Source organism: Talpa occidentalis, unplaced genomic scaffold (genome assembly GCF_014898055.3).
Source record: "Talpa occidentalis isolate TD23 unplaced genomic scaffold, MPIMG_talOcc4v2.1 talOcc4.15, whole genome shotgun sequence".
Classification (NCBI taxonomy): Eukaryota; Metazoa; Chordata; class Mammalia; order Eulipotyphla; family Talpidae; genus Talpa; species Talpa occidentalis.
Window position 1 is genome coordinate 27,822,940 of NW_023601543.1, and position 24,937 is coordinate 27,847,876.

Below are 24,937 nucleotides of genomic sequence, written 5' to 3' on the forward strand. Positions count from 1 at the left end.
TCTCCATAAAAACAAGAACATGGGCAAAAATAATCAGCCAATTCTTTTAGAACTCTGGAAAATTAACCAAGGAGCCTCTTGCTGAAAAAAGGGGGCTGAATATTGGTAAGAATACAGAGCTTTGCAGCATTTTAACTTGCTCTATTTCTATCACCCTTCCTCAGCTCCTCAGTAGCTTTGAAAACTAGCAGTTCACAATTAAGTTTAAAACCAGCAACAGTTAAAAAGAAAGAGAAAGTACAGGTTAGGGGTTCTTCAAAGCCCCACTCCCAGATAATTATCATTATTTGACCAGGATGTTGGTTCCCAAAGAGATCTCACTTGCAAGACTATCTTTATTTGACCTGACTTGAGTTCTCAAAATACAGAGAAAAGCCAATTCCCCAGGCTATCTGTGGAAAACAATCAGAGGCAATTGGCAATTATTGAACAACATGACTGCCTAAATCATGAAACAAAGACCAATCGTTCCAAAAGAAGCCAGAAAGCAAAGTCCTAATTTACCTCTCCTCATCCCATCTCATATGTTTAAGTTATTTATGAATTTAGTTTTTAAATTGAGGACTGTTAGCAAAATCACATTGAAACTAGTTTATCTGATTATATTACTTCCAACTTTCAATCTTATTAAGAATTATTCCTTTCCTTTGGTTTATAATCTATATTTCATCTAATTTTCTACTTGCCCTTGAAAACTTCTTTTAACATGCATACTCTTGGCACTGGGTCCACTTGAAATAGTGTTCCTGGACTTCCTGGACTCACATGATTTTATTTCCTTCTTGTTTCGTAGTAATTAGAATTACCTGTCAATATTTTTACTGAAAAAAACTTGTGTTGACACACAAAAATTATATATGAATGTTTATAGCAATTTTAATATATGGCCCAAATCAGAAAAAGCCAAAATATCCTTCAATGGATGATAAAATGAACCTTGATGCATCAATACAATAAAAAGCTACATGGAAATACAAAGAAATGGACTAATAATTTACAGTACAATGTATTGTACTAAATGAAAGAATACTGATTCAAAAGGCTTTATAAAATATGACACAATTTATAGGACACTTTAGAATAGGCAATATTATAGGCATAGAGAAATGATCGGTTGTTGCTAGTGATGGGCTGGTAGCAGGGAAAAGGATACAAAAAGCATGAGGGAACTTTTAAGGGTGATGGAACTGCTCATTGATTGTGGAAGTAGTTATACATTTATCAAAATACACAGAACTGTATATTAAAAGTGGTTCATTTTACTGTATACAAATATATATCAATAAATCTGACTTAAAAGCAGAGAAATTTCAAATTTATAGTTGAAAGTGAAAGGAAACATAATTTACATTCATTTAAATGATTTCTAAAACCAAATCTCTTTTTGCCATCCCATTTTTCTACCACCAATGTACAAATATTGCCAATTTGGCAGGTTAGGGGAGAGGTTACTCACTGGAATTCCTGGTTGGCCATTCTCTCCATCTTTTCCTGGTTTACCCTACAGTATTCAAAGAAATGTAAGTATATAAATTTATTGTTTAGGAAGTACTTTATTCTTGTTTTGGACTATATTAAATAGACTTCTTAGATTTAAATATTCTAATAGACAAATATGAGTATGTCAGTCATGAAATTTCAAGTCAATGAAACTAGAATTAAGGAGGAAAAGATAAAATAACACACACTCACATTTACACTTAATTATTTTGCATATATGTGAGTTTAATTTACAACAAAGGAAATTAATTAAAATTGTATGCTCTCTCTGCATACAATGGAGAGCATACAATGGAGAAAGGAAAAGTCTTCAAGAAATAGTGTTGGAAAAACTTGACAGGTACCTGCAAAATAATGAAATTAGGTACTATCTCCTACCATATACAGAAATTAATTTCAAATATACTAAAGACTTAGATGAAAGACTTTCAAACCATAAACTACATAGAAGAAAACATAGGCAAAACATTCTGTGACATTGGCTTCAGTGATGTCTTTGGGGACTCGATTCCAATGATAAGGGAAACAAAAGCAAAAATAAACGGGACTACATCAAACCAGAACACTTATGTACAGTGAAAGAAACCACCACAAAAAAGAAAAGTCATACTAATTGAGAAAGGATATTTGAAACACACCCATTTGACAATGGATTAATATCCAAGATATATAAAGAACTCATATAATTCAACAACACAAAACAAATAACCCAGCCAAAAAAATGGGCAAAAGATTTGAACACTCACTTCTCAAAGACATACCGATGCCCAACAGGCACATGAAAATAAATGCTCATCATCACTTATTATTAGCGATATACAAATAAAAACCACAATGAAATATCACCTCACACGTGTGAGAATAGACTATATAAAAAAGACACAAAAAATGCTGGTAAGGACTACCTACACTGTTGGTGGAAATGTAAACTGGTACAGCCTCTATGGAAAACAGTATAGAAGTTCCTTAAAAGATTAAAAATAAATCTGCCATATGATCCAGCAATTCCATTTCTAGTTTTCTACCCAACAAATATAAAAACACCAATTCAAAAAGATACATGTACCGCTATGTTCACTGTAGCACTATCAAAATAAATAAGATAAAGAAACAATTTAAATGTCCACTGATGGATGACAGGGTAAAGAAGATGCTGTGTGTGTGTGTGTGTGTGTGTGTGTGTATACACATCTATGTATGTATATGTGTATACATATACATATGTACACATAATGTGTATATATAATGGAATATTGTCCAACGATAAAAAAAATATGAAATATTGCCACTTGCCACAACATGGATGGAACTTGAGGGGATCATGCTAAGCAAAATAAGTCAAAAAAACCCATAAAGACAAATATTAGATGATTTCACTTATATGTGGGATATAAAGAAATGAATTAAACAAGACAAAATAAACCTCAGTCTGACAACAAAATGGTGGCTACAAGAGGTGAAGGAAATGGAGGGTGGGAGGAACAGGGAGATGTTAGCAGTGAGTTAGAAATTTGATGGTGGGCATGGTGGGATAAATATACATTTGAAGATGTGTGAAGTTGTAATCCTAAAACTTATACAGTGTTGTCAACCAATATTATTTCAATAAAGATAAAAAGACAAAAATTTTTTGCAAAGAATATTAGTAGTTATAACACTTACTCTTTTGCCCGGTTCTCCTTGCTCACCCTTTTCACCTTTCACACAACCTGGAAGACCCTGTACACGCAAAAATAATTTTGTATCATGGAGTACTGTGTATCAATACGAACTTATATTAAATGATATGGAAGCATTTTAGGTTACTTACTGGAGGACCACGTATCCCTGGAGGTCCAGGAGGCCCTCGGTCACCAGGAAGCCCCTATGCAGTAGTAGCAGAAGGGAAAGCAATGTTATGTAGACTCATGTAGCATAGTAAAAGATAATGGGATGTTTCTAATTCAAAGTTGAAATCCACTGGGCAAAAGAACAAGAGCCATCTTTTTTACTTCATTTTCTAGTGCATGTACAAGCCAATTTTATGGTAAATAATAAGAGAACACTGGGCCTCCCCAGTGGCACAAGGGGTTGGGCACAGCGCTATGGAGCTGTCCGTAGCCTCTGCAGCATGAGTTCAATACCCCGCCGGCTGGGGAGCTGTCCATATGGCACAGCAGATCTCTCCTGTCTCGCCCTCTGCTCCCCTCGGCAGTGTGTTTGGTCAGTCTGCCTGTTCTGTTCCCCACTGTCTCTGGTGAATCCTTTCAGCCCCCCCCCATGCCTCTGGTCTGTACCCCAGTACACATAGACATTTGGACAGAAAATGAAATGGTTCAATCCATATTGATAAAAGAGTTTCAGTACAATTTCTCCTTTATTCTTAACTTTCTTATAAGTATTTTTTTTAAGATTTATTTATGCATACAATAAATAAGATAAAGAAACAATTTAAATGTCCACTGATGGATGACAGGGTAAAGAAGATGCTCTGTGTGTGTGTGTGTATACATCTATATATGTATATGTGTATACATATACATATGTACACATAATGTGTATATATAATGGAATATTGTCCAACGATAAAAAAATATGAAACATTGCCACTTGCCACTTGTACTGGGGTACAGGCCAGAGGTATGAGGGGGTGAGGATTCACCAGAGACAGAGTAGGGAGCAGAAGAGGCAGATTCACTGAAATACACTGCTGAGGGGAACAGCAGGCAAGTCAGGAGAGGTCTGCTGCGCGATGTGGGTAGCTCTCTGGCCAGCTGGGAATTGAACTCATGCTGCAGTGCCTGGGGATAGCCTCGTAGGGTGTGTCTTAACCCCTTGTGCCACCAGGGAGGTCCTCTTATGAGTATTTAAATGAAATAATAATGTATACACTGTTGATTGCCTCATATACCTTAGTATAATCAAGGTATCAGATAACTTTTTTTAGTTATTTTTTTGGTTTGTTTTTTTGTGGGACCCTCGCCGGTGGCCTGGGATCGAACTGGCACTGCAGAAACTGCGGGCAGCCTTGCAACCCAGCGCTCAACTGCTGTGCCACCAAGGGAGGCCCCAGATAACTATTTTTAAGTACAATAAGGGCTTATAGAGCAACACCTTTTTTCTCCTGGCATATCAGTGAAATGTAGAGAACACAGTCATCAAAGTCAATGACTATCTTACATTGATCCAATTTTGGACACAAATGCATTATTCATAATAGCCAGAAATGAAAACCATTCAAATCTACATCAACTGATGAATGGATAAACAAAATATGGAATAATATATACACAAAGGAGTATTATTCAGTCATAAAAAATTAAGTACTGATACTTGACATAACATGGATGAACTTGAAAATATATTAAGTAAAAGAAGCCAGACAAAGATAACTAGGTATTGTATGATCTCACTTATAATAAATATACAGAATAGGTAAATGTACAGAGTCAAAAAGTAGATTATTGGTTGCCTAGGGCTGGAGAGCTTGGGGAAAAATGGGAAATGACAACTAAAGGTATGGGGCTTTAGGAAGGGGCTGATGAGAATGTTCCCAAAATAAGATTGTAGTGATGGTTTTTACACCCAATGAATATACTAAAATAATGGAACTGTACACTGTAAATGAGTGAATTATATGGTATATAAATTATAACTCAATAAAACTCTTTTTAAAAATAAATTATCTCAAATCTTTGTTATTTTTAATGTATATTAACATATAATCACATTCTAGCTTCCAATGCATTTTAATGGAATGCTACTCATACCAAGATTTTCATTGATTTTCTCTCCACATACTCACCTGATCTCCTTTCTGAAACTCCACATCAATTGGTCTTTTCTGTTCACTGATTTGCCCAGGTGGTCCAGGAGGGCCCTGAAGACCTTGTTCACCCTGTTTGCAAGACAAATAAAAAGTGACATTATATTATTTACACAGACAAACAGCATGAAAACTATGTCAGCTGAAAGAAGGAAAAAGAAATTCAAATGAATATGAAAAGGAAAGCTGATGGTTGAATAATCAACTTTGGTTTTTTTACTTACCTTTTCGCCCTTGGGTCCCTGGAAATTTAAGCCCATATTACCCTGAAGAGAGAGGTTTCAGTTTAAAATCTCATTGACAATAGCAAAAGGAATTCATGCCAAAGAATAGATGTAAAGAAAGATAAAATTACCTTTGGTCCTGGAAGTCCTGGTGGACCAGGAGGGCCCTAGGACAATAAGAAACAGAATAGGAAAAATGTTATATTAATATGCTTATGAAAAACTATCTGATTCCATTAAAAAGTGGGCACTGAAAAGTCCCTTCAAATAATACTTTCTTGCTTTCGTTCATTGCTTTGTAATCAGAGAAACACATTTGAATTGATTAATACAAACTAAGTGAATGTGAAAATTTTGGGCAACAAGATACAAATAGGCAGGAGGAAAATGGCAGAGTGTGGGTAAAGGTAGAGGGCTAAGATAATCAATGCAAAAAGTGCCAAAATTGACACGAAGTTCAATTCAACAAACATATATAAAATTTCTCATATTTGAATTATAAATTTAGGTACCATTTGGCAATTAGCACCCTAGTTTTAAAAAAAATGTTTTTTTTTTTAATCTAGTTTTCCTTTCATGAAATCTGCCTCTGTATATTTGAGAATGTTTCAACGTTTGAAAAGACAAATAGGTATCTGTCTGCCCAATGGACCTATTTACTTACACAGTGTACCCTGGCATGTCTTTACTTTTTTTTTTAAAGATTTATTTATTTATGCATACAAGAGCTGGGGCAGGCCAAAGATGTGGTGGGGAGGTGAGAGGATTCACCAGAGAGAGAGTGGGGAACAAAACAGGCAGGCTGACTGAAACATGCTGCTGAGGGGAGCAGTGGGCGAGACAGGAGAGGTCTGCATCGCCATGTGGGTTGCTCTCTGGCCAGCCGGGGATTGAACTCATGCTGCAGAAGCTGTGGATTGCTTCACAGTGCAGTGCTTAACCCCTTATGCCACCAGAGAGGCCCTCTTTACTTCTTTTTTAAAATTAAGTACTATTGTTTTACATCCTTGTTAATATTTTGACAATACAGGATTTCTCCCCTTAGGAGAAACTTAGGAAACCTTAGGAGAAATCATTGTGCTCTCACCGCCCCCCAACCCCCAACCTCTGGTAGTCTCAGTTTTTTTGCTTTTTTTTTTTAAAGATTTATTTTATTTTTATTATTCATACAAGAGCTGGGGTGTAGGCCCAGAGGTACAGGGGTGGGGGTGAGAGGATTCACCAGAGACAGACTGAAATACACTGCTGAGGGGAGCAGCGGGCGAGACAGGAGAGGTTTGAGGCGCCATGTGGGTTAGCTCTCTGTCTGGGGATCGACCTTGTGCTGCAGTGGCTGCGGATAGCTTCACAGTGCTGAGACTTAACTCCCTGTGCCACCAGGGAGGCCCATGGTAGTCTTAGTTTTATATTCAGTTTTCTGGGTTTGTTGTTAGTTTGGCTTTAACTGACCCTTTGTTTGGTTTCTCTATATTCCACAAATAAGTGATACCAGCTAGTACTTGTCTTTCTCTTCCTGGTTTATTTTGCTTGGTATAATCCCTTTCAACTCCATCCATGTTGATGCAAATGGCATGAGTTTATATCACTGAGTAGTACTCCATGGTCTATATATACCACATCTTGATCCACTCATCTATTTTTGAGCACTTAGGTTCTTTCCATATCCTGGCTATTATAAATAGTGCTGCTATAAACATAAGAGTGCAGGTTTCCTTTGGAATTATTGTTTTTGTGTGCTTTGGGTAGATACCTAGAAGTGGCATTTTCTAAGACTGCTTTATCTGTTGAATCAGGTGATTAATTGAAAGGAAGTATATATATAATAAATCAGTTATGTGGCCACAAGGGTTAAGAAAATTCAAGGTCGGGCCTCCCCGGTGGCGCAGCGGTTGAGCACTGGGTTGCGATCTGCGGCGCCGGTTCGATCCCCGGCTGCTCCCCGGCCACCTGAGGAGGGTTCTACATGGCGCGCAGACCTCTCCTGCCGCCCGCTGCTCCCCTCAGCAGTGTATTTCGGTCCTTCTGCCTGCTCTGCTCCCCTCTCGGGCTCTGGTGAATTCTCTCACCCTCCCGCACTTCTGACTGTACCCAGTGCATGTATAAACAAACAAACAAACAAACAAACAAATAAATAAAACATGCCTCTATAAAAAAAAAAAGAAAAAAGAAAATTCAAGGTCTAACAACACACCTAAGATATACCAATGTTGTAACAACAATGTTAGGAAAAAGTGCTGTAGTCTAGATTCATACTTTGCTGGGCATCTATAACTAAAACAAAAGGGTTTTCTAAACCCCTCCCAAAAAATTGCGATCTTTTCTGGTAGATTCCTCCAGTATTTACCAAATGTTATTTCCTTCACTTAAGAATAGAGGAGAAATTGTCACAAGCAAAAATGTACAATCTGTAAAGGTATAATGAAAACTGTCACTTAAAGATATGGTAAATGAGAGATAGAGTGGCACACAAGAAATTGCTTTGAGTGAAGTACAATTTTCTTGCCATTTTAAGAAGACAACAGCAAAGTTCTGGGTCCAAAACATGACTTGAATGAAATCTAAGTATTTCAGAAGTAAAACTACTTACAATTTATTAGAATAGGAAATATGAGTGATCCCAGAGGTAATAAAGTAATAGAACTATTTGAAAATTCTGGGTCTTTCAAAGTTTTTGCTTCTCTCCTGGTTTATACAAATCTTTATCCCATGGCAGACTAATATACTACCCACACCAATCCTGCTGTTTTGTCACAGGCCCCTAAGAAATAAGAGCAGATATTTTTTGTGAATCTATGTTTTTGTGCCTCTTAAACAGAAAACAGCAATTTAAAGAGACAGGTTTCCTCAGATGACTAGAGAACTGCCTTAGAAACTTCATGAGATGGCCAGAATTGATTTCAACACTGACAAATCAAGAGGTAAAAAACAAAATAATTATTTTGTTTTAAATAATTTATTTAAAATTTTTCTTTTGTATACCTTACTCTTTCCATCTGTAAAATGAAGCTATTACTTGACACATACATATTTTACCATAACATTGTAAAAATCTCCTGTAAATAAGAAAATTATAGAATATAAACACTGAAATTACATTATACTTTCAACAATTTATAAATATTTCGTGAGAAAGAAATCAAAAGAAAGGGAGAAGTGAAATTACAGAACAAAGTTTACCATCAAACCTGGTGGTCCTGGGGGACCAATTGGTCCTGGTACACCAGTGGGACCAGATGGACCCTGTTATAAAGGAAATAAAGAAAAGGATAAGACATATGCCCATGTAATAAAACTATTTTTATGAATGATGGAAAACTCAGGATGATAATTATATCTTGGGAGAATACAGTAAGATAGAACTGCCAAAGAAACCACAGGTTGATTGAAAATTATTTGTAATATTCTAGATGTTAAAGTTTGTTTGGGGTTCATAGGTGTTCATTTGGTAGTTATGCTTCATAACATACATATATTTTACATGTATTCTGTGTTATTTTCAAATATTACATAATAAAATGTTATAAAAAATGAAGGACATGATTGAGAGTACAGAAGGACAAATAGGGGGTGATGCCAAGTACAAAATGAGAAGAGAGATAATGACATTGCAACTCAGTAATCAAGTACTACAAAACACTAATTTTTGCTTTTGACAAATGGATCAATCCTTGCAAAATATAAACCTTAAGAAATTGACCTCATAATCTATAAATACTCAAAGGTTATTGCTATCCCTGTGCAAGTTATCTACAGGCTATTATAACTCCTTCCTTAAAATTATATTTGATGCTCAACCATGCATAAATATCATTCTTGCAGTCTTCAAAATATGTTCAGATATTATATATAACTGATAGTGTTTCAAATGACACATTTTAATATCTTAAATGGGAGATATATAATTTCTATTTTTAATCAGACCACTTACAATTACCAGTACGACTTCTACCACTTTACTGATCCCCATGGTACAAGATTAAGAATATAGAAGCCTATTTCTTCTACCTAATCCCAAAATAAAATTTCCAAGAAAACTTGACAGAAAGATAAAAGAATAAAGCAATGCTTCTTAAAATTCACTCCGGTCCAGATTGCTTTTATTATCAAGTACAAGGTACATGCAATATCTACCATATTTCAGATAATAATTTCTATAAACAAAAATAGAGGGTATTAAAATCTAGAGAGAAAAAAGTGTTCCTGTGATATGATTTCAATATAATAAAAAGTGAAGCAATACAAAAATGAAGAAAACCACTGGATGCTTACTTGTATTCCGGGAGGACCTGGATATCCTGTATTACCCTTTGGTCCTGGCAGTGATGACATAATTATACTACCTGGTTCTCCCTAAAATAAACCATAAATGGAAGTTGTAAGTAACAGTTATGATACATGAAAACTGGCAAGATCGTGAAAAATGATCTGAGAATCCAATATGTCGCATAAACATCCTGGAAGATTAGTAATTAATCTCAGTAATTAACATGAACAAATTTACCCTTTAAAGGAAAATGAGGAAGTGGCCAGAGTACACTGAAGTAAGTCAATTTATTAAAAGCCTTTTTAGCTACTCATTCATTTAAAAAGCAAAATTAAATATTAATATTTCCCAAGAATGGTGTTAGGCTCAAGATACTCCACAGTGAAGAATGTAACAAGGCTCTGTTCTCATGGCAGTAACAACACACTGGGAAAATGCAGATCATAATATATAAATATATAAGATTACAAAATTTTCTGTTAAGGATTATGAAGAAAAACCACATCGTACATGATAAAGAAATCATGGAAGACAAAAAATAAATGATAACTATGTGATGTGATAGCAGTGTAAATTATTGCTACAGTGGCAATCAGATAATATATAAAATTAACATGTACATCTGAAATTTATACAATATCTTAGGTCAAATAAATTTTTGAAAAAAGTGGAGGAAATTAGTTTTGTTAGACAAAGAAGGGCAATCTGTGAAGGTAATATTGAGGCTGAGATCTAAAGAAGTTGACCACCTGAAAATGGGAGAATAATGTTTGAAAGTGTAAATAGCTTATACAAAGGGCTCAAAAGGAAGAGTCTGGCATATTCAAACAATGCAGACCTGTGTGATCAGTAGTGGAATGTGGCTTAAATATGAGGCCGAGAGTGTAAGCAGGATAAGAACACACAGGTCTTACAGGTCTTGGAAAAGAATGTAGAGTTTATCTTAGAAGCAGTTGGGAAGCTCTTGAGAGTATATAAAAAAGAGAAACCAAATTATTGATTTAGGTTTTTAAAGGTATTTCTAGAGTGAACAGATGGGTCAACAGTACAAAAATGTAGTAAGATGAAGACTGACGTATGTGAACAAAGGAGAGCTTGTAAATGTGTACCTGCACAACTTCTACAAGTATCAGCTTTAAGACAGAAGTCAGAGTCATTATCTGTTTGAAGTTGCAGGCTTTCCAAATGTTTTATTCAAAATTTTTACCTTCTCAGTATGAAATACTTACCTTCATACCTGGGATCCCAGGAGGTCCCTATTATTAAAAAGAAAAGTAATTTTTTATGAGGGGATCAAGCAAAAAAACACAATGTTTTTCAAATATAGTCCAAACTGAATAGATGAATATAGGATATTCTAGTGGAATGTATCTTAGGATAATTACAGATTATATATATATATATATATATTTAGAAATTATATATATACTTAGAGATTATATGTGTGTGTATTATATATATATATATATATATATATATAACCATAGAATCCTTGCTTTTATCCAGCAGAGAGCTATATTACCAACTTCTTTAAAAAATTGTGTCCTTTAGTTTAGTATTTAAAAGGCACTACTTTGATCCACATAAAGGCATTGTGTTCACTTTCAACACTTTTGTTTCTTCTTGTGATTCCTGTGTTCATTATAATCACAAATTTTAGAACTTACTGGAGGACCCTGTAAACCAGGAAAACCGGGACTGCCTGGAAATCCACGGTCTCCCTAGAAGGAGTTAAAATAAAGAGCATGAAGGAACAAGATAAAAAGCAAAACTATACCATCAAACAATGACTATTGAAAAAAGTTATGAAAATTACCTTAAATTCATTAGCCTTAACTTTCCAATTGTTTCAATATCAACTATCCATATGTATTTCACCTTCCAAGATACTTTTGTCTCTACTTGTCAACACGAATCAGAATAAAGGAAAATATATTTTCTTTTTTGAATTTTTTTTATTGTTTTATATATTTTTTACATCATTCTTCATTTTTATTCAATGTATGCTTTAACATCTCCAGTATAGTCCCTGTGAAATTCCCACCACCAATTCACCCATGTAACATCACCATATATTTTCTGCCTTGGTCATTTTCTTCTAAGAAATCCATTTTGAGACAATCATATCACAGATTCCTGACCATCATCACATTTAATAGTTAATGATTTGCCTCTATTTTCTGACCATATATGATACAGATTCTTATTTTAACTGTTATTGCACTTTTCTTTTATTGTAAACTATTTCAAATTATTTTTGTAAAGAGGAAAAGATGGTAAGAAAGAACACCATTAATAACACCAAGAGAACAACAATAACAATAGTTCTAACAATTGCAGGTCATTATGTTTTCCAGGTACCCAATTTTTCTCACTCACTATTGTAAAGTACTAATACGGACATTTGGTTTGAAAAAAAAAAGATAAAATTGTTGGAGAAGAACCCCAATGTACCCCAAGTACCTAAATGCCATAACAATTCTAGAAACACTCTTGTCACAGGTAGAAAGAATAAATTTATTACAGCTGTATGCCTTTAAGGGTATTATCCAACACCCTTCCCTCTACTACTATTTACACATAGAAAAGTGCATCTGGAGATAAAAAAGTGATCTGAACATCAAGTTTATTTTTTTTATAAGAGGGAGAAAAGTCCTCATTGCAATATTTAAATATTTACTTTTTATTTATACAATAGCTGGGGTACAGGCCAGAGGCGTGGGAGGGTGAGAGGATTCAGCAGAGAGAATGGGGAGCAGAACAGGCAGACAGACAGAAAGCACTGCTGAGGGGAGCAGCAGGCACAACAGGAGAGGTCTGCTGCGCCATGTGGGAATCTCCCTGGCCAGCCAGGAATCGAACCCGTGCTGTAGAGGCTGCGGACAGCTTCACAGCGCTGTGCTCAACCCACTGCACCACCAGGGAGGTCCTGAACATCAAGTTTAGAAGGCAGAAAACAGAAAAACCCATATATTCTGGCTCCATCTCAAGGTTTCATTCTATTTGCTACACAGTCAGACATAAAACAAACCATATAATCTTAAAGTATACATAATAAATTCATTTAAAATTGTTGCTTACATAATTGGGGGCCTGCAAAAACAAACAAATTGTAAGAGTTGCTAAGGTGCTGTTTTACAAAAAAAAAAAAGAAGAAGAAGAAATATTTCTTAACCATATAGCATACTACACTCATCATAGATATATTTGGTTTTAAAATTTAAAACTTTGGCAAATAACAAATAACCAAAACAGGCACAAGAATGTAGCCCACTTTGACATGCAAAGAAAAAAACAAGAGAAAACACAAATCAATAGGATCATAAATAAAAGAGGAGAAATTACAACAGACAGTAAAAATCAAAGGAATAATCACAGATTACTATCAACATTTATATGCAAACAAGTTCAACAATCTAGAAGATATGGACAAATTCTTAGAACTATATAATCATCCAAAGCTAAATAAAGAAGAACTAGTACTCCTAAATAGACCAATTACAAGCAGTGAAATTGAAATAATAATCAAAACCCTCCCCCAAAACAAAAGCCCAGGACCAGACAGCTTCACAAATGAATTCTCCCAAACATTCAGAAATGAACTAGTGCCTATCTTTAAAAAAATTAAGAAAGAAGGTATACTACCAAATACATTTTATGAAGCCAACATTGTACTAATACCAAAACCAAACAAAGATAACACAAAAAGAGAAAACTACAGGTCAGTCTCCTTAATGAACACTGATGTAAAAATCATCAATAAAATCCTAGCCAACAGAATCCAACAATGCATCAAAAGGATAATACACCGCAACTAAGGGGGATTTATTCCAAGGGCACAAAGATGGTTCAACATCTGAAAATCAGTTAATGCAATCCAACACATCAACAAAAAGAAAAATAAAAACCATATGATCATATCAATAGATGCTGAGAAAGCATTCGACAAAGTTCAACATCCATTTATGATGAAGGCCCTGGAAATTCTCAGGATAGCAGGAACATACCTTAACATGATAAAAGTATATATGAAAAACCCACAGCCAATATTATTCTCAGTGGTGAAAAGCTGAAAGCCTTTCTTTTAAGATCAGGAACAAGACAAGGATGTCCACTCTCACCAGTGCTTTTCAATATAATACTGGAAGTCCTAGCCAGAGTAATAAGACAAGAGAAAGACATACAATGAATCCAAGTAGGGAAAGAAGAAGCAAAACTATCACTATTTTCAGGCAATATGATAATTTAAATAGTGACTCCTAAAAACTCAACAGAAAAACTAATTAAAATAATAAACCAGTTTAGTAAAGTGGCAGGATACAAAATAAACATACAAAAATCAGTAGCCATCCTATATGCAAACAATCTGAAGAAGAAGAAATAAGGAAAATCATCCCATTTACAATTTAAACACAAAAAATCAAAATACCTGGGAATAAACTTAACCAAGGAGGTGAGTGTCCTACACAAAGAAATGGAAAACATCCCCTGCTCATAGATTGGAAGAATTAGCATTATCAAAATGGTCACCCTACTGAAGCAATTTACAGATTCAATGCACTCCCCATAAAAATCTCAATGATATTCTTCAAAGAAATAAAACAAATACTGATGAAATTCATATGGAGCCACAAAAAACCTAGCATAGTCAAAGCTTTACTGACTAAAACAAAGGAGAATGGAGGTATCACACTCTCAGTCTTCAAACTATAGTACAAAGCTATACTAACTAAAACAGCATGGTACTAGAACAAAAACAGACACATAGACAATGGAACCAAATAGAAAGCTCAGAAATAAAGCCACACATATACGGACAACTAATCTTTGACAAAGGAGCAAAGACTATGCAATGGAGCAAAGAAAGTTTGTTTAATAAATGGTGCTGGGAAAACTGGACCAACACATGCAAAAGAATGAAACTAGACTACTACCTCACACCATGCACAAAAAGTAACTCAAAATGGATAACAGAATTGAACATAAGACCTGCAACCATAAAATATATAGAAGAAAATATAGGCAAAACACTACATGACCTACATCTCAGTAACATCTTTAAAGACTCATTCCCCAAGCAAAAAAGTGAAGGAAAAGATAAACAGCTGGGATTACATCAAACTAAAAAGCTTCTGTACAGCAAAAGAGACATTAACCAAAACAAGAGACACCCCACTGATTGGGAGAAAATTTTTGCAGTCCATACAACTGATAAGTGACTGATCACAAAGATCTACAAAGAGCTCACATGACTAAAAAAAGAAACAACAACAACAAAGTAAACAAACCAGTCAAAAAATGGGCAGAAGAGCTGAAAAGAGCTAAAAAGCTAAAAAGAGGAAATGCAAATGGCCAACAAGTATATGAAAAAATTTCAATATCAGGGCCTCCCCTGGTGGCGCAAGCGGTTAAGCGCAGCGCTGTGAAGCTATCCACAGCCTCTGCAGTGCTGGTTCGACCCTGGCTGGCCAGCGAGGGTCCCACATTGCACGGCAGAATTCTCCTGTCGTGCCCGCTGCTCCCCTCAGCAGTGTACTTCGTCAGTCTGCCTGTTCTGCTCCCCGCTCTGTCTCTGGTGAATCCTCTCACGCTCCCGCAAATAAGGCCTATACCCCAGTTCTTGTATAAATAAATAAATAAATAAATAAATAAATAAATAAATAAATAAATCTTTAAAAAAATATGTTGAACATCACTTATAATCAGGGAAATGCAAATCAAAACCACAATGAGATACCACCTTCTACAAATATAACACATATAGCACATATTAAAAAAAAACTAGTAACAACAAATGTTCGCAGGGATGTGGTGAAAAAGGAACTCTCCTACACTACTGCTGGTGGGACTGCAAACTGGTACAACCACTATGGAGAGCTGTTTTGAGGTTCCTTGCACTACTAAAAATGGATCTACCATATGACCCAGCAATTTCACTCCTAGGAATCTACCCAAAGAACACAAAAATATTAATTCAAAAGGATACCTGCACCCCTATGTTTATTGCAGCACTATTTACAATAAATAAGCTATGGAAACAACCCAAATACCCCAAAATAGATGACTGGATCAAGATGTGGTATATATACACAATGGAATACTACTCAGCAATCCAAAAAGATAAACTCATGCTATTTGCAGCAACATGGATGGAGCTGGAAGGGACTGTGCTCAGTGAAATAAGCCAGAAGGAAAAAGAAAAATATTGGATGGTTTCAGTTATAGGAGGAAAATAAGGGAACCAAATAAGGGACCAATGAAATAATAAAAAATAAATAAACAAACAAAATTGACAGCAACTATAAATCAGAGACATTCTGCAGGGGAGTGGGAGGGAGAGGGACCAATATTATGGTGATGGTGCATGGGTGAATTGGTGGTGGGAATTTTACAAGGACTACACCTGAGAGAAAGCATACATTGCACAAAAATGAACAATGATGTAAAATATATTTAAAAAAAAAGATTGTTCAGCTGAAATGAAGAACACAAGCAAGCCCCACAAATCCAGAATAAACATTTTATTGTTGTTGCTGTGGGTAAGGGTCATAATGACCTGTATTGGAGGTAAAAACTCTATTGCTTTCATGTATATACTATAATATCACCATTATCAAATATATTGCCTAAAATTAAGTAGAAGAAATCTTACCTTGGTTCCATTGCATCCAGGGATACCTTGTGGTCCTGGAGCCCCATCATGGCCAGGCATTCCCTTTAAAAATGGATACAACACATGTATCGTATGTCTTAGATGACTTTTTAAGGGAAATTAAAATAAGAAGCCAAATCCTACTTACAGGAAGACCTGGTGTCCCTGGAAATCCAGGAAGTCCAGGAGGACCCTGTAAGAAGAAATAAATGCATTGAACCAAAGCTGAAAACCCCTATATTCAGACTATCACAACTAAATCACATTTTTCATTAAAAAGAACCTGGAATCAGAAACTTGGCCAACTGCAGATCTGGAAAGGAAATGTAAAAGATGAGCCCAAACCATCTAGTTGTGTCAGAAAGTTAGGTAGTTATCAAAGATCAATAGTTTGTCAAAAGGACACAAAACAGGAGCCACCTTGAATAGGCTTCCATAGATCAAAGATGTGATAATTTAGGCTTAAAAAGAATAATGACTACAAATGATTAAAATACATAAATTTTTTGTGTTTACAATAATAAAAAATTTTTAAAAACCTTCCTTGATCATCAATTGAAGTTGCTGGTGAAGCAACGAATTACCTATTACAACTACAAATGATAAGTTAGAATTGTAGCTAACAGATTTGATAGAATTTTTAAAGTCACCTTACTACTCTGAATGAAATAATGGATCTGGACAATGATCACCAGTGGATACAAAATTATTAGGTAAAGTTGATGGGGACATTTTGATGGCAGAATCAGTCACGCTCATTTTATTTGAGACAGACATTGTGTTTTATGATTTAATTCAATAGTAAGTACACAGCATTACCTATGAAGTACTCATTTTCTATTTTTATTTAAATCCATTGCAGTATAATTTGCTTACAATAAAACATGCAAACATTAAGTATACAGCATCTTCTGTACCCCCAGAAAACTTTCTACTACCTCTTCCAAGGCAACCTTCAATTTGCAGGATATATGAGGAACGGAGAAGCTATTTATATTTTTTTAATATTTATTTATTTATGCAAGAACCTGGGTACAGGCCAGATGCGTGGGAGGGTGAGAGGCTTCACCAGAGACAGAGCAGGGAACAGAACAGGCAGACTGACGAAATACACTGCTGAGGGGAGCAGTGGGCCTGACAGGAGAGGTCTGCGGTGCCATGTGGGATCTCGCCAGCCGGCTGGGATCGAACCGGCGCTGCAGAGGCTGCCGACAGCTTCAGAGCACTGCGCTCAACCACCTGCGCCACCAGGGGAGGTCCCCGGAGAAGCAATTTAAATGACATCATGAAGAAACAATCATCCAGACCCAGAATTTGGAATGTAGTACAATAAAAATGACCCAGTTTCTCTAAGGACATCATAAAAGAAGTTTAAACATAGGAATCAAATGCAATTAACATGTAGAACTTGCTTGGATACTGGTTGAATAAATCAAATCAATTATAAAAAGATATCTTTGAGACAAGGGAGGAAATCTGAATATGGACTGACTTTTGGAGTGTATTGAAAAGTTATTGCTAGTTTTCTGAGGTGTAACAATGGTATAGCAATTATGTGTATATCAGTTAGAGAAGCGTACTGAAGGATTCATTAGGGAAATGAATGATATGAGGGATTGACTTTAAAATGTTCCCCCCCAAAATAAGTGGCAAGATATAGATGAAACAAATTTGTCAAAATAATAATTTTTCAAGTTGAGTGATGGGTTCATGAAGGTCCATTACACTATATTTTCTGTTTATTTGTGTATGCTTAAAATTTTCATAATAATAAACCTTTTAAAATCTTAATGTCAAGAGTTTCCCTTGAGTTGAATCCAGAGGCTGGAGGAACTATCAGGCCACCTATCTCTAAGCATTTCTGAAGTTCTAGATTAGGGACATGAATTATTTATGTATTTCCAGATAGTTTGAAATTGAAATTGATAGAATGGAATGGATAGTTCTTTTTGATGTGTACATGCTTAGGACATAGATAATGGTAGCTATCATTATTAGGAGATATATTATGATTATTATGAACATCTTTACTAGTATATTGATATCCATTTGTTACAGAAAAATAAAATGTGTGCTAAAATAATCCAAGGGTTTTAATTTCTTCCCTGCTTTTTCAGGACACTATCCATTAAAGTATATAGTAGCACACAAGGCAAGGTACATGTTAATAAAAACCCCAGCAAATTATGTTTTGATATTTATGTAAAATTTGTACATCTACAATATTTCTGGAAATCAAAGGATCAGAATGTGTGATCATCATTGCCACAGACATAAACATGCTATGTCACCACCCAAATATTTCATATTCAAATTAAGAGGTTTCATCTATGAACAGAATTTTAGAGCTAAAAGCAATGCTAGAGATTCTGTTGTTAACTCTGTGATTTACAAATGAAGAAACTCAGAAAAGTCAAGCATGGTTTTCCAAGTCAGTACTATTTTTAAATTACAGTTTCCTCCCAATTCTAAAACACACTGAAAGATAATGTCAACCTAAAAGCTTTTAGAAAAATTACATTAAATGTGCACTTCAGGGGCCTCCCCGGTGGCGCAGCGGTAGAGCGCTGGGTTGCGAAGCTGCCCGCAGCCTCTGCGGCGCCGGTTCGATTCCCGGCTGCTCCCCGGCCACCAGAGGAGGGTCCCACATGGTGCGCAGACTTCTCCTGCCACCCGCTGCTCCCCTCAGCAGTGTACTTCGGTCCTTCTGCCTGTTCTGCTCCCCGCTCTGGCTCTGGTGAATTCTCTCACCCTCCCGCGCTTCTGACTGTACCCAGTGCATGTATAAACAAAACAAATGAACAAACAAACAAACAAATAAATAAATAAATAAATGTGCACTTCAATTTTGAGACACATCCTGATTTCCAGAATATTAAAACTTGACAAATCATACATCTTAGAACTAAGAAAATGATATATTCTCCCCAAAGTGGCTATTTTTTAACATAGTGGTTTAAATCATTGCTTCTGACACTTATTCTCTTTAAGATACACAAAAAATTTATAATATGTGTGCTTGGTACACTGGGAGTATACATAGTCTAACGCGATCAGACCTCTGAACCCCAAAGAACTGAGATGATTACACTGATTCGCAGTTGTGGTTCAAACCACTTGTATGATACACATTTTTAATAAATTGAAAAAATGTTAGAATTTAGTACTTTCATATTTTTAACTGTAAGCTACTTTAAAATCTTATATTAATTTAAATAGACATCTGGATATATAAAGATAACTGTTGCAATACTAAAGAAAACTTAACTGGAGACATATAACAACTCTGAAATTTAACTTTTTAAAGACTGAATTTTTCTTTTTGCATTTCAATATGATTCTTTTCCAGTAGTTTCATAAAGCTTCATTTGCTTTTTCCGTCAATCAACAAAGCATTTGATATTCAGCAAATATCACTTACTCTGATCCCTTTTGGTCCCGGTGGCCCTGGAATTCCATCATTGCCCTGAAAAATACAACATTTTTAGTTATTTTTCCTTCAAAATAACAGACTTAAAATTGTGAAAGGTAGCGAGGAACTCACGCACCTGAGGAAGAAACATTGTGTTGAGACTAAAAGCACCAAGGCAAATTATAATAAAAAATAGGAAAGAACTTTTTCACCAGCACATGAATAGATCACTAATTATTAGGAAAATGAAAAGCAAAAGATATAACTGCATTCCTGTCAGAATGGATATCATCAAAAAGGCAAGAAATAACAAGTATCAGAGTAGATGTCTAGAAAAGGGAAACCTCACACACTTCTGATAACAACGCAAATTGGTACAGCCACTATGGAAAACAGTATGGAGATTCCTCAAAAAATTAAAAATAGAACTACCATATGATCCAGCAATCCAAGCAATGTTGTTGCTGTAACATTAAAATCCTACTTCTGGATATTTAACTTAAGAATATGAAGACATTAATTGGACAAGACATATGAACCACTATGTTAACTGCAGCAATGTTTACAACATGGAAACAATATAACTGCCCATTGACAGAATACTGCATAAAGGTGTGGGATACACACACGTGTGTGCATGCGCGCTCACATACACACACAGAATAGAATATTATCCAGGCATGAAAGATGAAATCTTCATTTGTGACAACACAGACGAACCCTGATGGTATTATGATACATGAAATAAGTCAGCTGGAGTAAGACAACAACATCATTTCACTCACATACAGACTATAAAAACAAAACAAAACAAAAAGAAACTCATACATACAGATAACAGACTGGTGGTTACCAGAGGTGAAGAGAGTGAGGGGAGGGCAAAATGTATAAATTGCACGGTGATGGGTAGAAACTAGTGTTTTTGTAGTGAGCATTTTCATGATGTATAGAACTGTGATTTTATAATGCTGTACACCTGAAACTTATATAATCTTATACACTGATGTTGCCGCAACAAGAAAAATGAAAAAAAAATCATGAAGGCCTTTATTTACTGAAAAGAAATGTGCGTATGTACAGAAGAAACATTTTACCTGTAAAGTTAATAATGAATCATGCAAGAAAGCAAAGATCAAACAGTAGTATAGGTATTCCCCAAATCATTTATGCATAAACAAAATGGGAGCTGATTATCTGGGTAGTTTCAATTTTATGTCACTCTTCTTCCCATACTGGTAGAAAATAACATCATCTCTGAGGCCAAAAATATATACCTTTTTTTTTAGTTTGTGGTTTTAAACCTTTGCTTTGCTTTATAAGGCACTTTCTACTGGCAGAGCTTAAGAAGGAACAAGAAAGAACTCTAGGCTATCTCGCTTCTGCTATAGAATCCCTGCAAAAAAAGCTTCCCATGTGTGTCAATCTATTCACCCATTTCTAGTTAAAAGGATATTGCTGAGAATTTAGTATTGCCTCACTATGTTTTTATTAACTAGTTTCTTTTTTTTAAAAAAAATGGAATGAAGAAAGCCCAATTTTTCTCCCAAACTTAGGATTTTCAGTGTGACATATAGCTAACATATTACCATCTGAGACTTTAGACAGCTTTTATTAAACTGAGATGCTTTGCTTTACACAGGTGGTTTCCAAGTTACTCAACTCACAACTCTAGAGTTTCCTCTGGAATTTCCTCAATACAAGGCACAGTCATCCTTCAATCAGTACAGCTCTGTTCTTATCTTTTCATATGGGGCTTCCATGCTAAGTTTCATTTGGGGAAAGAGTTACCTGGTGTATTAGTTTCCTATGCTGCTGGAACAAATTATCACAAATTTAGTGATTTAAAACGATGTAAATCTTAAGTTTGAGCAGTCCGAAGAAGGGGTCTCAGTGGCAGAATGCTATTACCTTCTGGAGGTTCTAAGGAGAGAATTCCTTACTTTTTCCAGCTTCTAGAGTCACTAAATTGTCCAGCATATGGCCCTCTTCAGTCATCATAGATTGCAATGGCTAAATGAGTCTTTCTAATGTTACATCACTATCAGTGAATTTTCCGTCTTCCTTTTTCAGGTTTGAAAGACCCCCAGATAATCCAGAGACATCTCTGTAGTTTAAAACAAGATGATCAGCAACTTAATTCCATCTGCAATCTTAATTTCATTTGTTTGTGTAACCAAACATATTCACAGGTTCTGAATATGTTTGGCTTATAGGATTAGCTAATGGACATCTAAAGGAGAGGGTATTGAGGGAAGCGCAGAACCCTGCTCCCCTCCCCCGCCCACAGAGGCGGCACTCTCCAACCGGCAGAGAGGAGGGAAACAACAAACCAAAACGGCCAACAAAAACAAACGAGGCAGCAAGCGGGACTGTGAGTGGAAAGGAACTATTGCAGCCACCACACCCCGTGAACGGGAGCTGAGGCGAACCCTGCAGGATCCGCCGCGGCGGTGAGCGAACGGCTCCGGGCGCAATTAGAGAAGAACAAAGACCCCGGGAGACGCACACAGCCCGGGCTGCCGGTAAGCTTGCGCGGAGAGCAGCGCACTCGGCGCGCTTGAAAAGCAAGTGCAGACCTGGATCGCGGCTGCCCAGGTCCCCGCGCCTGCGACCTAGGCTTGCGGGGAGACGACCTAGGCTTGCGGGGAGACGCGCGGAGGTCCTCACTGAGGTGAAGGTCCCTCCCTGAGTGAGCAGGAACCAGGCGCCCAGGCTCGGGAGCTGTGCAAAAGGGCCATTCCCGCGCCACTGAACTGGGCTACAGCCCTCGTCCTGGAACTGAGGGCTTTGAACTGAGACCCGGGGCACGAAAATTCGGGGCGTGGTTTCTCCAACACAGTGGGGCACAAGGCAGGCACAGCACCCCAAAGCTGTTGAGGTGTACCCTACCATTCCCGCTCTGTTCTCTGTCCACGGGGTGGGGGGAGGCGAAAAACAGCCCCCCAAGGACAATAGGAGAGATCTCTGGCGCCACCTAGCGACCAGGAAAAAAAAAGTCACTAACACCCTATAAAACAGGACATTTCTTAAGACTGCTTGAAAAGGGCAGAAGGTTTCTGGAGGACCCAGTGGCCAGCCGGGAAGTTATTCCACGCCAGGCCCCTTCCGACCAGCAGTCTGAGCCACAGAGGGAGCAGGCACCCAGTCCGGGGCAGACCAGGTGCGCAGAAGAGTGTGCCTGAAACCGGAGGCGCAGGGACTGCATCCCGCTTCGCCATTTGAGAACAGGGACATTTCTTCAGTAAAAACTGCCTAAAACCAGCAGAAAGCTCCCCCAGAAGACAGAGATGGCTCCTGGAAGAGCCAGAGGGGAGCGGAGAAGTTCACCCAAGATGTCAGTCAGTCCGAGCAACACAGTGTCCCAACGCATACGACAAATTAGAAAACAGACAGTAGGGAGTAGAAGAAACCACACGCAACTAACAACTCCTCAGGAAAGAAGCACACCACAAAAAGAAAACCACTCCCCAGATTGCAACGACAGCAACTTGGAAGAACTTCTGAGCCTTCCAGAAAGAGAATTTAAAATTGCCATGATTAAAAAAGTGATAGATCAGAAGAAGGAAATTGAGTCCCTAAAGAGGGAAGTAAGAGAAATGCAGGAGATCAAGAATTAATGGAGGAACTAAAGAACTCTGGGAAAGCAATGAAAGCAGAATAGATGAAATGGAAGAACGAATAAGTAATCTTGAAGACACAGAAATAAAAAGAACCAAAACAGAAAAGGAAAGAGAAGTACGAAGGAAAAAGAATGAAGAAAGACTTCGGGAACTATCTGACTCCATGAGGAAAGGAATATAAGAGTTATAGAATTCCAGAAGGAGAGAGAGAGATGTAGGAACAGAGAAATATTCATGGATATAATTGAAGAGAACTTCCAAATGAGAAGAAGGAGCTGAAAATTGATATACAAGAAGCAAGAAGAACACCAAACTTCCACGACGAAAGGAAAAACACAGCAAGACACATAATAGTAAAGCTCCCAAGAATCCAGGACAAGGAAAAAATAATGAAGCTGACAAGAGGGAAGAAACAGATAACATTCAAAGGAAAACCAATCAGGCTGACATCAGACTTCTCTGAAGAAACACTACGGGCATGGAGAGAGTGGAGGGACATAGTCAACAGACTCCAAGAAAACAGATGCCAACCAAGAATACTCTATCCCGCAAAGCTCTCTTTCCTCCATGAAGAAAGAATATGGACCTTCCCAGACAAAGAGAAACTCCGGAATTTCATTGCGACTAAACCCCCACTCCAAAAAATACTACAAGGAATCCTAAAGCCAGAACCTCAGAGGGACGAATAAAAACGAAAGAAGACCAAAAAAAAAAAAAGTTATTAAAAGAATAAATAAATAAAATCAAAGGAAAGACAAACATAATGGCAAATACAGATGCTAACATATCAATATTAACTCTAAATGTAAATGGACTAAACTCTTCAATAAAAAGACACAGAGAGTTGCAGCCTGGATTAAGAAACAAAACCCAACCTTTTGCTGTCTCCAGGAAACACATTTAGCTACAAAAGATAAAAATAGGCTCAAAGTCAAAGGATGGAAAACAATCCTAACAAGCAAATGGGCAAAAAAGAAAGCAGGAACAGCTATACTTATATCAGATAAAACAGACTTCAAACTCAAAAAAATAAAAAGAGACCCAATGGTCATAACATTATGATTAAGGGGACAATACTTCAAGAAGAAATAACACTCATTAACATATACTCACCAAACGAAAGAGCACCAAAATATATCAGACAACTGTTGTCCTCTCTGAAACAGACATCAGAGAAAACACATATGTAGTGGGAGACTTCAACACACCACTATCAACAATGGATAGATCAACAAGACAAAAAATAAGTAAAGAAACTAAAGCTCTAAATAAGGACCTAGAGCATTTGGGCTTAACAGACATCTATAGAACACTAAACCCAAAAAAAACGGAGTACACATTTTTCTCAAGCGCACACGGATCATTCTCCAGGATCGATCACATACTGGGCACAAGACAACATCACACAGATACACCAAGATTGAAAATCATACCAACCATCTTTCTGACCACGAAGGCAT

At 36.6% G+C, this 24,937-nt stretch overlaps 1 protein-coding gene across 1 annotated transcript in view; it reads right to left on the reverse strand.

Annotated features, from left to right (window-relative positions):
- Window positions 1–24,937, reverse strand: part of COL4A5 (collagen type IV alpha 5 chain) — a 156,253-nt gene that overhangs the window by 58,647 nt on the left and 72,669 nt on the right. Inside the window, exons 4-16 of the mRNA XM_054695879.1 lie at window positions 19,867–19,911; window positions 16,594–16,638; window positions 16,446–16,508; window positions 11,461–11,514; window positions 11,023–11,049; window positions 9,799–9,879; window positions 8,707–8,769; window positions 5,661–5,696; window positions 5,530–5,571; window positions 5,285–5,377; window positions 3,311–3,364; window positions 3,163–3,219; window positions 1,457–1,501 (exon numbers count right to left, since the gene is read on the reverse strand). Coding sequence (XP_054551854.1) covers window positions 1,457–1,501; window positions 3,163–3,219; window positions 3,311–3,364; window positions 5,285–5,377; window positions 5,530–5,571; window positions 5,661–5,696; window positions 8,707–8,769; window positions 9,799–9,879; window positions 11,023–11,049; window positions 11,461–11,514; window positions 16,446–16,508; window positions 16,594–16,638; window positions 19,867–19,911 — 705 coding nt within the window. The remainder of the gene's footprint in view (window positions 1–1,456; window positions 1,502–3,162; window positions 3,220–3,310; window positions 3,365–5,284; window positions 5,378–5,529; window positions 5,572–5,660; window positions 5,697–8,706; window positions 8,770–9,798; window positions 9,880–11,022; window positions 11,050–11,460; window positions 11,515–16,445; window positions 16,509–16,593; window positions 16,639–19,866; window positions 19,912–24,937) is intronic.